The sequence below is a fragment of the Schistocerca americana genome, chromosome 5 (genome assembly GCF_021461395.2).
Source record: "Schistocerca americana isolate TAMUIC-IGC-003095 chromosome 5, iqSchAmer2.1, whole genome shotgun sequence".
Lineage (NCBI taxonomy): Eukaryota > Metazoa > Arthropoda > Insecta > Orthoptera > Acrididae > Schistocerca > Schistocerca americana.
In genome coordinates this window covers 613,361,457-613,376,768 of record NC_060123.1, presented here as the reverse complement: position 1 = coordinate 613,376,768, position 15,312 = coordinate 613,361,457, and the positions used below count along the sequence as shown (strand labels likewise).

Genomic DNA, 15,312 nt, shown 5'->3' with positions numbered 1-15,312 from the left:
AACGAATCTAATCTTGTCTTAGCGGTTCCCACAGGAACGATACGTAGAAAGCTGCAACGTATTCCTACATTCATCACTTAAAGTTTGTCCTTGAAACTTACTATTTAGTCTTTCACGGGATAGTTGGAGCCCATCTTCTGGCGTTTGCCAGTTTACATCTTACATCATCTCTGTGGCGCCCACCATGTGTCAGACAAACCTGTGGCCATTCATGCAGCCTGTTTGGTATATCCCTCTATTCCTGTCTTTAATGATATTCTAAGGTGGGTGATACGACTGTCTTGTAAGGAATCTGCTTTGTGGACAGACTGCAGCGCTATCCTACATATGAACCAAAGTCAGCGACATGCAGAACCTATGTGATCATTCCATTTATATACCTGCAAATTGTTACACCTACATATTCGAATGAGTTGACACATCCCAACTGTAGCTAAATGATGCTGCAGCCATGCGATAAGTCGTTTTTTAAGCTGTATTATGTGCACAGTCTTACACTTCTGGGCGTTTAACGGAAGTAGCCAAAAAATCGTGCACCACTTGAAAATCTTGCCAAGATCTGACCGAATATATGCTTAAGTTTTTGTAGACAATACTTCATTATTGATAACTTCATCATCTACGAAAAGTCTGAGGTTACAGGTGGGAGAGAATGTAGCTATCTGCCGCGCTGAGAGGGAGAAAATTGCTCCTGCCCCTCGTTTCCACGTATATGTACCACCAAGTTACTTGCATCTGTACGTAACTGAATACAACGACTGCTGCTGCTGCGAATAATAATGCATAGTAATAATAATAAATACAAGCATACTGAATTCATCACACTTACATGAAAATACATGTTATTTGTAATCGTACAGTAACCTAATAGTTAATCCAATCGCCGTCATGATCGATTATAGCTTTGCACCTCTTTGGCGTGCTTTTCACGAGTTTTCTGCATATTCTCTCGGTAACGATGTCTATATCGTCCTGATTTTATTTGAAAGGTGCTTCAAAGTATATATTGGCTTTCCTTTAAGCTCCACCTTAATATGAAGGGCTTATTTCAATAGTGGTACAAGTCCATTACTTCCACTTTTCTGTCTATAATGCTTCTGAAATTAATGATCCAAACAGAAAGAGAGGTTCATCTCTAGCAAGAATCCATATCCAGAACGAGATTTTCACTCTGCAGCGGAGTGTGCGCTGATATTAAACTTCTTGGCAGATTAAAACTGTGTGCCAGACCGAGACTCAAACTCGGGACCTTTGCCTTTCGCGGACAAGTGCTCTACCAACTGAGCTACCCAAGCTGTGAGGACGGGGCGTGAGTCGTGCTTGGGTAACTCAGTTGGTAGAGCACCTGCCCGCGAAAGGCAAAGGTCCCGAGTTCGAGTGTCGGTCCGGCACACAGTTTTAATCTGCCAGTAAGTTTCAAGAAGCCCTATGCTTCAATATTTCTGGTATCTCAACTGCAGATTTTTCAGCGCTCATTTAACTTTAGGACTCTGTATTTCAACATGTACAAAAATGGACTTGTCCCAGTATTGAAATAAGCCTTTCATACAAGATCAAATATTTGCGATCGGATTTGCATCCACAGACACCGCAGGCCAGTCTATCGTTGACACCCCATTGTCTTGTTTCCACGCTGTACGGAGATGGCTGCGATGTTTCACATCATTACCCTATTGAAGCACCCAGTTTTCCTTGTTCGAACCATATAGCTTCTTACCGTACCTCACAAGACATTTTTGATATTGCATATATTTTCAGCGTTTAAACTGCCTGTAAGTGCAAACAGCCAAAACCGCAACCGACAAAACAAAACATTCAACTCCCACAGTCTTTCTCTATAAACTGTGTGAAAGCTCACTGTGTACAGATTCGAGACCAGCAAGATGTCGCTGCGGAAGTGACATTTAAAATTGTGGTGTACACTTTCTTGTGGAACTGACTGTAAATCAGGCAATGATGTTTAATGTAGCAAAGTCGTGCACAACATCTTCCTAGTCTAGCTGCTGTGTTATATCAGAATACATGGAGAGTACAGCAAGACTGTTGACTCGATCCTGCAACATCGGTAACCGCAAATAATTCTTGATTTTTTTGAGGAATGAGAAGAACAACTGGTAGCAGCGCTTTGCAAAAGCACTTGTAGCGTAATCTCCAAATTGATAAACACCTCTTGAACGTGGCTTTCACGCAACACACTGTACAAACTATCTGGGGAGGCGGTTTTCAATTCGTTGCCCTTCCCGTACGCTTTAAAATAAATAACCTCATCACTCAAAAATTCTTCCAAGTAATCTTTGTGTTGTCTTTTTCAAGTAAATTACTTAGGGACTCCAAATTTCTCTTCCAACGATTTTTTCTTTTCTCGAGCTCAGATATCAGTCTGTGTGGAATAACTAGAAAGATATCCACCAGAAAATCATCCTTTTCTTCAAAAGTAGTATCAAGGTCCGCTGTTTCGTCTCAGTTTTCTTAACTTTTTTCTTTTTCTCAACTGTTTCCTATATAGTTATGTTTTCGACGCCAGTGTTTTCACATGTGTCGTACACTGAACGAGTGTATCGAAAGTATTCAAGCAGAGAATCGTACAACTTTAATAAAGTCCCAATATCAGTATCAACAATTGGTAACAGTTTATTTGTAGCATTAGATCTCTTCTGTATCGTGTCGCTCTGCCTGGCGTCTTCATGAAAGTAGTTTTACAGAGAAAGAATAATTTAATTTTGACTGAAAAATATTCCAACGGGTCTCGAAGAACGGAAGAAAGTGTTGCAACAAACGGAAAAATGAAACTGATTGAGGACAACATTCTGCTGCACGACCCTGACAAGCAAAGAGAGAGTGAGCCGCTCATGGAACAGACACGGCGAGAGGGCTGATCCGATTAATTCTAGCTTTGAGACCGGATTAAGTACCAGCCATATTGCTTACATTGTAGTGTGACTAGCCCCTGCATAGGTGAGTGTCCAGGTCGTACTTGCCTAGTAAATTTATTAATGAATTAGCTAATTCTTCCTACTTGTGAAACAATTTGAGACAACAGATAAATCTTTCAGCAGGTTCTCCATCTTTCGATAAATACCTCACAACAAAACACAACGGATCCGCATGTGTAGCATCGATGTTGACGTCTAATGTGGTCGAAAAATGTCTAGGTTAGGCGGCGGGCTTTATAGTTAGCTGCAATATAGCTGATTTCACTGTAATACCTCCTCACGTAAACCATGTTTTTATCTATTTGACCCGCATTTACAGGGATTTTTTTGCTCTTCTGTTTCGAGGCAGTTGAATAACTCGCTCGTTATCAAATCTGGACAGCTTTAAAGAATCTTTAATGTTCTGTTGATCCATAATGTCATGCATTGCGGTTGTATGGTTCGCAGTCCAAGTGCTGCCCGTTGACGGTGCAGCTGTGTCGTATGGAATGGTGTTTTAAATATGTTGTCTCTCCATGCAAAGCATCCGGCGCTTCCGAAGAGTCTGTGTGCAGTATCGATGGATATAGTTGGCTTTGTGTGTTGCAATATGCTATACCTTACTATGCATATCTGCATTTATAAGTGCTGTCTTCTGCAGTCGGTCTAATTCACTGGCCGTGTGTTCGTTCATTGCTGTTCGGATGGTGTTGAATTTTGTCCTGACAGTATGCATTGCCGTTTCATACGGGTTACCCGCTATAGTCATTCCTACCCTTCCCTTCTTTCTTTTGTTGGTAAAAACGTGTCCTGAATGTAGTCTTCAGTGGACCTAGTAGGCCAACATGTCAAACTTCCTGGCAGATTGAAACTGTTTGCCGGACCGAGACTCGAACTCGGGACCTTTCCCTTTCGCGGGCAAAGGCTCTAAATTTACCATTTCATACACTGTGATAAGGGATCGTGAGTCGTGGATAGCTCAGTTGTTAGAGCACTGAACCGAGAATGACAAAGATCTCGAGTTCGAGTCTCGGTCCGACACAGACTTTCAATCTGCCAGGAAGTTTAATATCAGCGCACACTCCGCTGCAGAGTGAAAATTCCATTCAGGACAACGGTTGATTTGAGATAGCGCCGGTCGCACTGGTGTAATTTTGTAGGATTCTTCTTTTTGTATGTAGAACCTTGTTTGTTGTTGATAACATGTCATCCACATATACGTGATATGCGGATTTCCTATTGAGGGTTTATAGAGAATGTAGATTTTCATGGCTTTACTGTAATTGCATAAAGAGTTACAGGATATGGGCAGCTCTGTCGTGTAGCTCATTTCTCCAGTATTGGTCGAGCTGTTTCACCATTATTTTGTAAATTGAGTGTCAGGGACGCACTGTTGTGTTATACTAACGAACTTTCCCTCAGATCCCATTTTGCCCATTACAGTAATTAATAAGTCTTGATTAACTCTTTCGTAGAGTTTGGCAAAACCGTTAAAGCTAATACTAACTTTGCTTTTCTACCCATGTTGGGAGTGCTATATCCCGATATTCGGAATATTGTATCCTTTTATCGCACTTTTTTTACATCGATGTTGTATCTTAGCGAGAATTCCTCTTAGCCTTTTATTCAACAGTCGTGTCCATATTTTGAAACCAGTACTGCACAGTGTTTGGATTTTGAAAGCGTTGAGCCTTTTTGGTACTAACACCAATAACCCTTGTGAAAAAGCTAATCACAGACTGTCAAGAATGTTATAAGAAAATATCTCGGTCTACGTTATTGTCATCTGTTTTGTGGTGTGAGCCGAGTCAGTGTTTATTGTCCAGTTGGAACTACGTTTTTATCTATACTGTTGCCTCGGTGCGGTGGAGCCACCTGGCGACCAAGCTTGAAACCACGCAACATGGGCGCTACAGCATAGCCGCTCCAGTCTTCCTGAGTAGTCGCGGACGCGTCACCTGCCGTATTTCCTGTACAGCTTGTTGGTGCTATAGATATTTTATTTAGCAAGTTTTATATTTTTGACAAACGAGGATGGAGCTGTATTACTACAGTTGGAGCATGTTCTCAGTATGTCGACTAGACTGATGTCTAATTGTGTTTCTGGGATGTATTTAATTTTTATTATTCAGGTATTATGGTTCCTTGTGTATAACTGTTGTACGACCATGCAGATTACTCCATTGACGTTATTCTATCTGTACATTGTAGGTTTGAGGCTGAAAGCTTGTTACTGTCGAAACTGGTCATCAAATAAACTATTTCACATCAAGCTACCTTGGTTTCTAATATATAGATATATTTGTTTTGAATGTGTAGGCACTTGTTCTGTATTTCTGTATATCTGGTTGGTTTGAGAGATCTGTGTTCATATGCCATACTTCATATGCTAGAAACGTTTCCTGCTTTACATCACTTAGTTCGATATGGTAAGTTGAGTGATCAGGGAACCTCAATGGCCAATAGCCATATTTTTCTATCCACCAGATAATTCTTGGCATTGTCAAAAATATAAGAAGTGTGATAAAAAATATGGTAAATAATTTTATTAGAAACAAAGTGTAAGCTTACATGGAATTTGATTTAATCTTCTTTAGAGTCTTTTCATTGGCTGGCAATGTACCTATCTCAACGCTGAATCCCTGACTGGAAGCATTTCTCGAAGGCTACTTTTGGAAGGGCGTTCAGTTGTTCTGTCCTGGCCCTCTGAATGACAGAAATAGTGTCAAAACCTTTTTCTTTAAGCTTAGTTTTAAGTTTTGAGAAGAGCCAGATTTCGCATGGTACTAAATCTGGTGAGTAAAAAATGTGTGTGAAATCTTATGTGGCTTAACTGCTAAGGTCATCAGTCCCTAAGCTTACACACTACTTAACCTCAATTACCCTAAGGACAAACACACACACCCATGCCCGAGGGAGGACTCGAACCTCCGCCGAGATCAGCCGCACAGCCGGGCTAAGTGGCCGTTGCGGTTCTAGGCGCTACAGTCTGGAACTGCGCGACCGCTACGGTCGCAGGTTCGAATCCTGCCTCGGGCTTGGATGTGTGTGATGTCCTTAGGTTAGTTAGGTTTAAGTAGTTCTAAGTTCTAGGGGACTGATGACCTGAGAAGTTAAGTACCATAGTGCTCAGAGACATTTGAACCATTTGAACCAACACCCGCACAGTCCATGATTACAGCGCCTGAGACCGCTCGGCTAATCCCGCGCGGCATGGTGAGTAACGCGGATGTGCCCAGACTGGAAAGCCGGCCGCGGTGGCCGATTTGTTCTACGCACTTCAGTCCGGAACCGCGCTGCTGCTACTGTCGCAGGTTCGAATCCTGTCTCGGGCATGGATGTGTGTGATGTCCTTAGGTTAGTTAGGTTTAAGGAGTTCTACGTTCTAGGGGACTGATGACCTCAGATGTTAAGTCCCATAGTGCTCAGAGGCATTTTGAACCCAGACTGGAAAACCTTCATCGACCAAAAACTCGGAAATCAAAAGCGAAGTGTGGCGCGGCGTAATGTCATGATGAAGAAGGAAGCCATTGGCCCATTTTCCTGGACTCTTTCTTCATATATCGTTTCGCAAACGTTCCAGTACGACCTTGCAAAATTCGGTGTTTACAATAGTTTCCCTTGTAACGAACTCTGATTGCCCTATGCCCTGAAAACGAAAAAAACAATGGGCATGACTATGATATTCGATTTTGGCTGACGTGGCATGTTAGAGCGAGGGAATTCAGTTTTCCTATTAGGTATTCTCAATTTTCGTGTCATGGTCAAATCCATAAACCCAAGTTTCATCTCCAGTTAGAATTTTGGATGTGAACTGCGGTCCTGCATAAAGACGATCCTTCAACTCCGTGCAAACTGACACACCATTTTTCTTCTGTTCATCAGTCAAAAGTCTGGGAACAAATTTTACAATCATTTGTCTCATTTGCAAATCATCAGTTAGAATGCTTTGCCCGGAACCGTGCAAGGTGTTAAGTTCTTCGGTAAGCTCTCGAATAGTTCTTCGCCTGCTTGAATAGACAATTTTTGACACTTTTTGTGTACTCGTCTTCTACCGACTGATTTATGCTTTTAAAATGCTCGTAACACTTGTAAACGGTCCTCAGAGTTACATCATTACCGCTACACATCAGTTTTAATATTTCTTGACTTTCTTGGGCATTTCCTTGCAACTTGAAACGGAATGTAATGTTCACGCGTTGTTCGAAATTCATGACGCGTGACAGAGTCGATAAACACAACCTCACTCTAGTGTCGCTGGACGCTGAGTGACAAGTCAGAACGTGCTCCAACTAGATGCTGTCTGTCTCAACGGATCAAGTTATCGGACAAGTTACATCAAATGGTTGTAGCGTCAGCAGCCGCTGCTAAAAAAATTTATTCACCGTATTTTTTGATCACATCTCGTAGATTCTATGTAACCCGATTTTAGCGACGTTGGTGATGTAGGTGCACTGGTAGCACTGGCATGAACTTACATACGGGTGTCCAATTATTTAAGTCCTTCTATTAAAATGTGTAGTCCTTGAAAAAAAATTGAAATTGGAACTTTGGTCGTAATTGTTTAAAACACAATTGAAATCGCCTTCGATAATAATTTTATTATAAGTCCATATTATTAAAATTTCAACTGATCACTTGAGAAATTCCTTTCTCTGCCTGCGAACGACACTGTCCCTTGGTTTATATACTTTATGATTAACATATCATGAATTTTTATGCTGATATTATCTCTTCGGGATTCGAGTAACGATCGTGTCGTATACTGAATATGTTGTTTGTATAGGACGCCTATTCCGCATGCACTCCCTGTATTGGTAGCTTCGTCATACCCGGTAATTTCAATTGTTCTATATGTGACTACTAGCTGTACCAGAGCGATGTGTGTATCTGCCACATACAAGCATTGCTTGAAACTTCTTTTTCGTCTTCGATTCTATTCTGTATTTAGTGTTGCAGTTTTACAATCTTGTGTCATTTCTCCTAAGTACATGGTGGGACATTCCTTCGTTTCATCTGCCCAATGTCCAATGTTCACAGGTGGGTTCGTGTTCTTAATTCCATTGGATCCGGATCTTGTCTTTCATTTTCCACTTCGACGTCAGCGCAACTTTGGGACCTGTGACGTGTACATCCTTCATCATTTCTCAGTAATTGCTTCATTCTGTTTACATTTCCTTTCAAGTCATGTATGTCTCCTTTTGACAGTTTATCCGACTTGCGTTTGGTTTTGCCGGTTTTCATCACACGCTGCTACTTTTGCTTGTCACACTGCTTGCTCGAGAACTGTTGGTTTTAATTGCAGTGTTCCTTCGCTCAGGACTCGTTAACGGTGGCCATTGTATGTCTTGCGATCTGCGTTCAATCATTCCTTGCGTATTATGCTGGTCTTCCCTGCCTGGTCGTGTTTTGAGTTATTATATCAGGGCGGTTGTTGATCTGCGTCGTTTGTCACCATTGACCAGCTCCCAGTAACAATTTGCTCCTGCCTATGGTTGCGCTCATTGTTTGCTTCCTCTGCAGACTTCACCGGAAATGCCCTGCTCTCGGTTATCAGTGGTTCTGCGGTTTGATGCTGTGTCATTTTTCAGTGCTTCCACGGTTCCTACATGTTTTTCGACACTCACCGTTTGATTCCCCACTACTTATGCAGCCTAGGTTGTTGGGTCACCGTCGTTCTCGTTTCCTCGGTTTATCTTGGGACGAGTCTTTGGTTAACACTTCTGAACTGTAGGGACCCTGGTTTAACAAGCTGCCTGTCATATACACTGAACAGCTAAAGAAACTGATACACCTAATATCGTGTAGGGCCCAGGCGAGCACTCAGAAATGTCGCAACACGACGTGGCATGGACTTGACTAATGTCTGAAGTAGTGCTGGAGGGAACTGACACCATGAATCCTGCAGGGCTCTCCATAAATCCTTGAGAGTACAAAGGGAGAGCTTCTGAACAGCACGTTGCAAGGCATCCCACATATGCTCAATAATGTGGGTGTCTGGGGAATTTGGTGGCCAGCCGGCCGCGGTGGACAAGCGGTTCTAGGCGCTTCAGTCCGGAACCGCGCGACTGCTACGGTCGCAGGCCATGGATGTGCCTCGGGCATGGATGTGTGTTATGTCCTTAGGTTAGTTAGGTTTAAGTAGTTCTAAGTTCGAGGGGACTGATGACCTCAGATGTTAAGTCCCATTGTGCTCAGAGCCAATTTGGTGGCCAGCGGAAGTGTTTAAACTCAGAAGAGAGTTCCTGTAGCCACTCTGTAGTAATTCTGAACGTGGGGCGTCACATTGTCCTGATGGAATTGTCCAAGTCCGTCTGAATGCACAATGGACGTGAAGGGATGCACGTCATCAGACAAGATGCCTACGTACGTGTCAACTGTCGGAGTCGTATCTAAACACATCAGGGGTCCCATATCATTGCAACTGCACACGCCCCACTCCACTGCAAAGCCTCCACCAGCTTGAACAGTCCCCTGCTGACACGCAGGGCCCATGGATTCACGAAGTTGTCTCCAAATCCGTACACGTCCGTCCACTCAATACAATTTGAAGCTAGACTCGTCCGACCGGGCAACTTCTTTCCAGTCATCAACAGTCGAATTTTGGTGTCGTGCAGTCATCAAGGGTACACGAGTGGGTCTTCCGCTCCGAAAGCCCATATCGATGATGTTCGGTTCGCACGCTGACACTTGATGGCCCAGCACTGAGATCTGCAGCAAATTGCAGAAGGGTTGCACTTCTGTCAAGTTGAACCATTCTGTTCAGTCGTCGTTGGTTCCGTTCTTGCAGGATCTAATTCCGGTCGCAGCGATGTCGGAGATTTGATGTTTTACGGGATTCTTGATGTTCGCGGTACACTCGTGAAATCGTCGTACGGAAAAATCCCCACTTCATCGCTACCTCGGTGATACTGTGACCCATTGCTCGTGCGACGGCTGTAACACCATATTCAAACTCACTTAAATCTTGATAACCTGCCATTTTAGCGGCAGTAACCGACCTAACAACTGCGGCAGACACTTATTGTCTTATGTAATTTCATGAGATCTCACATGTGGGCACTTGTTCTTATATGCTTTGCGGAAAACTAATAGTAAAGTTTGATGCTTTTTCCAAGTTTAGAGAATTCACTGAGTAAGTGTATCTACATGTCGAAATGTAGCTCCAGTTATATTTTCTCTGAAGCCTGTCGTCCTACTTAAGGGACATGAAAAAGAAAGGCCTTTACTTCCTAATCAATAGGGGCAGTTGATTCAGAATCACTTCATTCAGCTGTATAATTACATTTCTGTGTATATTTCAGGTATGAGGATGGGTCTGTTGCAAACCAAAGTGGGTCTCGTGAACATCCTGTCAAAGTACAGCGTGCGACCCACAGAGAAGACAGTAACTAACCTGGATTACCATCCTAGGTCCTTTGTCCTTATGACTAAGAGTGGAATCCATCTTAAGTTTGTAAAGCGTTCCTAGGAGGACAGCACTGAAGAACAATCGTCACGTCCAACATCATGAGTTTTCGTGTCTGAAGTTGTAATTAGTGGTTTTGCGTTTTGTACGTTATCAAGCATTATGACTCGCAGAAAATGCTTACATAGTGGCTTTACTATTTGAACGACAACTGTACATCCTTGTGTGACCCTGAAATCTTCAGTATTGTACCTTTAACAGCATGTATTATGTTTATGTACATAATGTAAATAAATAAACAAGTCTACCAGGTGCAGATATCACTACCTTTTTCTCTCAAACATTTGTAAGTTGATGATTGTTACTACAACTGCTATTCGCAAGATTATCGAGAAGGAAAATAACAGCGGCCATTTTCAGGTGTTGTCATCCAGTGCCGGCTTTAGACAACAGCCTCCTGGATGAGTGCCCATCCCATAGATGTCACTTGCAAGGTTGAGATCCAGCTATGGTATAAAACCGGTACATTTGGTTGACACAGAACTATGGTTTTGTGAAATACCTGTATGACACGATTTTATGTACTTACAATTTATTCTCAAAATCTGTTACTACTTTTAAAATTCGTTTTTCTTTGTCAAACCAAATGACGCCTTTGCCACCAAGGCCATATGGGATGAAATTGCAATAAATAAACGATGTTTGTGATGTTTTGTGCACACGACAGGGGACGGGAACCGATAAAGTCCGTCATTTTCCTGGACGGCAGTGGAAAAACGCATAAAAACTGCACTCAAGTTGGCCTGAGTGCTATACATCACGAAACTCCACCTTAGTGTGATTTACCTTTGTGTTTTGATTGACCTAGACTGAATTTCAGATTAATTTGTTGCAATGTTTTTCTACCATCTACAACGCTGGAATAATATGTAAGGTAAGGAAATAATATTTTTCTATTCGCTTTAGAAGTTTATGAGCATGTGGATAACATTAATTTCATCATCTCCAAGAGCGTAACTTCCTGTGTGGAAATGTAACTCCAAGCGGCATATCGTAATGCCGAAAGTAATCAAGATGCAAAAGGACAATTGCATGATAAAAAAACACCCTACTCGACACAGGAACGTATCAAGTAAAAATAAAGAAGGGGTAATTCTATAAAGATGCCTTGAAAGGAGAAAAGCGATTACTAACGTACCAGTTTGAGGAAGTCACAGTAGTAGTAAGAAAATCAAGTTGCAATCAAAGGCAAAATAGATGAAATATCATTGGATACTGTTAGTTCTTAGAACATAATAACGTTAAAAGTAGTGCGTAGAAAACTGAGAAAAAAATACATTTTAAATCAGGATATGTTCCGTATTACAAAGAAACAGGGCGGGAAGGAAATTCAAAGGTATGCAGTTTAGTAAACAAAACAGTTGTAAACAATATTACAGACGCTGAAAAAGAGACTTAAAATCAACGAAAGGTCTAGAGATCTTGAAGTGCGTGTACCAATACATTCACTCTGATGAGAAAATAAATGTCCTCTATAAAGAATCACAGAGACAGGTATTTCACAGTGCAGCCCAAAGAAAGGCTATATGGCGGTGGGGAGGATTACTGAAGAAGTGGACTTAAAGTCTAAGACACAATTTTTACTTGCAAACCCGTTAGTGTTTTAACTGGTTTGAATCGGTCCACCATTATTTCATCTCTTGTGTCAGTCTCCTTATCAAAGAGCAGCAGTTACACTTAACACCCCTAAATTTTGTGGTATGTATTCCAATCACTGGTGATAATGTCCGACAACCCAAAATAATGTGGAATTAGGTGTACAGTTAATCTAGTTTTTTTCTGTATCATGAAAAACAGAAAGTAATTAATTTAACATTCGTTAATTAGATTTTTTCTCAGGTTAGGGTGTTTCGTGGCTCTTATCCATATCCTCATTTCTGTTGCATCTAATTATTTCCTTTCTCGTTTCTCTGGAGTCAACCTTTTACGACCAACTCTTAAAACACTCCAAATAAATATCTTCATGAATTTATTTCTTGCTTCTCGATTGAGTTAGTTGTTTTTTTAATAAATCAGTCGTATTTATGAGGGCCTTTTTAGTCACTGCAATTATTTTTTGTAATATCTGTTATATTTCTGTTGTCGCCGGCTTCTGTACTTCCCAAGTACAAAATTAAGTTACTCACGTTGATATTTTGTTTCGTATTTTAATGTCTGCCCTCACTTGTCTGCTATATTTATCTATTCAGTATACCATCTTCATAAAAACAAGTTACAAAGTGTCACCAATAAAATGAACTGCAGCAACCACAGCCGAATAGCAAATACGGTGAAGGACGGGAAAATAGAGATAGATCAACAAGTCATTCATTTAGTGTCTCATGATGACGATAACTACAGCCTCTGTTTTCTCCTACATTCCTTACCCTCTATGACTCTGACTAGTACCGGGTACTCTATTCCACCGTGTCTTAACACATGTCCTGTCCTTTTTCTAATCAGAGTTTTTCACTTAATTTTTGCTTCACACATTCTGCGCGGATCTTTTGCAACCCTTGCCTTCTGTAACGCCACACTTCAAACGCTTAGATTCCCCTCTTTTCTGGTTTATCCACAGCAAAGTGAGTAAACAACCGTAATTTGAAGATGCTAGTAGGGACAGCGACGGAGAAAGGACCAAACATAGTGACTGATACAAACACATTGTTATGTCCTTAAACATGAGTGATGACACAAAGAGACTCACTTTTACTGTGGATAAACGGTGTGTTAAATACAAGTAAACATATTTCAACTCAAAAAAGGGAATATATTACTAAAAGTGCTTTTGTGTACACACACACAAACACTAAACATTTTCCTCTATTTTTAAGTAGGGTGATTTTTTTCTATCGTGTACAAACTCTAGGCATTCTTCTATGAGAGGGTACGGAACAAGAAAGGTCTAATGGACCTATGTCCGGAAACGCATGAGTTCCATGTTCCCACTTATTAAATCATACATTGTTTCGGAGACTGCGATCTAATACACTCTGTATCATGCAGTCACATTCGCAGAATTTGTTGGATATGGTTTGCATGTGCCTCAACGGATGCGTGTACGCGCCGTAGCATGTTCTGTCTCACGCGTTCATACCGGCCAGGCTGCATCCGAACAGTGTCAAAGGCGGCATGAAAACGCTGCTCCAGTGTCTCCACATCTGGAATGTGTACTCCATACACGTTACTTTTGAGATGGATCCATAACCAGAAATATCACAGGTTGCGTCCTCATGAATGATCAGACCAGGCAACTCGATTCCCTCGTCCGATCCATCGAACAGGGAAGACACGGTAGAGATGCTTCCGGACGTTAAGTGGGCTGGAGCATATCTTGTAGCAGCTATATAACCGTTCAAATCATCAATGGCAGTTCTTCCAGCAGGGGAGGCAAAGTCACCCGGAAGGAACTCCGATAGTTCCGGCCTGTTGGGCGAATTGGTCCTAAAATACGGTCGCCAATTATCCCGGCCCACATATTCCCGCTGCACCTATGCTGATGATTCGCTGTCACCATACCATGGGGGCTCTGCATACTATCCCACAGATTACTTATGAAAGTTGCAGATACCATTCAGCGTAAATGTGGTCTCATCTTTGAATATGATGGATGCCACAAAGCCCGGAATCGTGCTTGCCTGGTGAAGAAACCAGTGACAAAGCTGCTCACGATGTTGAAAATCTGTCGCTAGTAAGCCCTACACACGCTGTAAGTGATAAGGGTAATAACAACAGGAATGGAAAATATTGCACACCGTTGTCTGGCTTACCCCGTACTGGCGGGCCTTCCAAAGTGTTAATCATATTTGCCTCCAAGTCTGGTATCCGCACATTTCGGGTACGTCCTTCATGATTTCCAGCTTCCTGAAACGACCCTGTCTCTGGCAAACGGCGAAACACTGTTGCAAACATTGAATGCTGTGATTGCTGTTGGCGGAGACAGGTCTCCTGATACAACCTTGCTGTCCGCTACCATTTGCCTTTCTCTCGTTTCCAATCCATTGTATACAACGCTGTATTACATCCACTACAAGGTTAGTCAGCAAGAGAAGTGAGCAGAATACAACATTAACAACTACTATGGCCGGAGAGGACGCTAGGGCATGACGTATGAGGAACAGTACCAAGCTCTAGGAGGAAACCATGCATGCTGTCACTGTGGCCGCAAGACAGCAGTCTCTCTAACATAACAAAGTATGTTTAAATAAATGGCCTCCAACATGGAAGTCAAGCATTTCCGGACATGAATTCATTAGATCTTTTTGGTTGCGTGTCCAGTCATCGATCAGTCCTTAAGAGTTTGTAAAATGGTTCAAATGGCTCTGAGCACTATGGGACTTAACAGCTGTGGTCATCAGTCCTCTAGAACTTAGAACTACTTAAACCTAACTAACCTAAGGACATCACACACATCCATGCCCGAGGCAGGATTCGAACCTGCGACCGTAGCAGTCGCGCGGTTCCGGACTGCGCGCCTAGAACCGCGAGACCACCGCGGCCGGCAAGAGTTTGTACACGGTGAAAGGAACACCCTGTATAATGCTCATCGAAGTGGTGATTAACGTATTAAGGAACCACTGAACTAGAAAGGGATGAGCTGATCGCACTGCGACGCACTAAATCCTCCAACCTACAAGAAAATCAAAATTTTAAAGCCTTTGTAACGCTTATCTCACTGTCAACTAAACAGTGAGCAGGTCCCCACGTAAGTTTACCTCTGACAAAAAAATCCACTCTGTTAAAACGTGGCGTCTGGTGATTCGTACGCCCAAGACTGCGAAAGTTAAATACGTCATGAGCTGAAGTAGTCCCTTTACAAATGTAATGCCTCTATATTGGCACTGCTATTCTTTTTGCGATGTATTTGACTCCGTCAGTAACAATTTCTTGTTCACGAAAATATTGGATAATGGTTTCTCAGGTAGTGAGCTGATTTTTGAAAGATATTCGAGT

The 15,312-nt window shown here is 42.1% G+C and overlaps 1 protein-coding gene across 1 annotated transcript in view; it reads left to right on the top strand.

The window, feature by feature from the left end:
- Positions 1 to 10,643, top strand: part of LOC124616045 (cytochrome P450 6k1-like) — a 69,476-nt gene extending 58,833 nt beyond the window's left edge. Inside the window, exon 8 of the mRNA XM_047144272.1 lies at positions 10,217 to 10,643. Coding sequence (XP_047000228.1) covers positions 10,217 to 10,383 — 167 coding nt within the window. The 3' untranslated portion in view covers positions 10,384 to 10,643. The remainder of the gene's footprint in view (positions 1 to 10,216) is intronic.
- Positions 10,644 to 15,312: the final 4,669 nt, after the last annotated feature.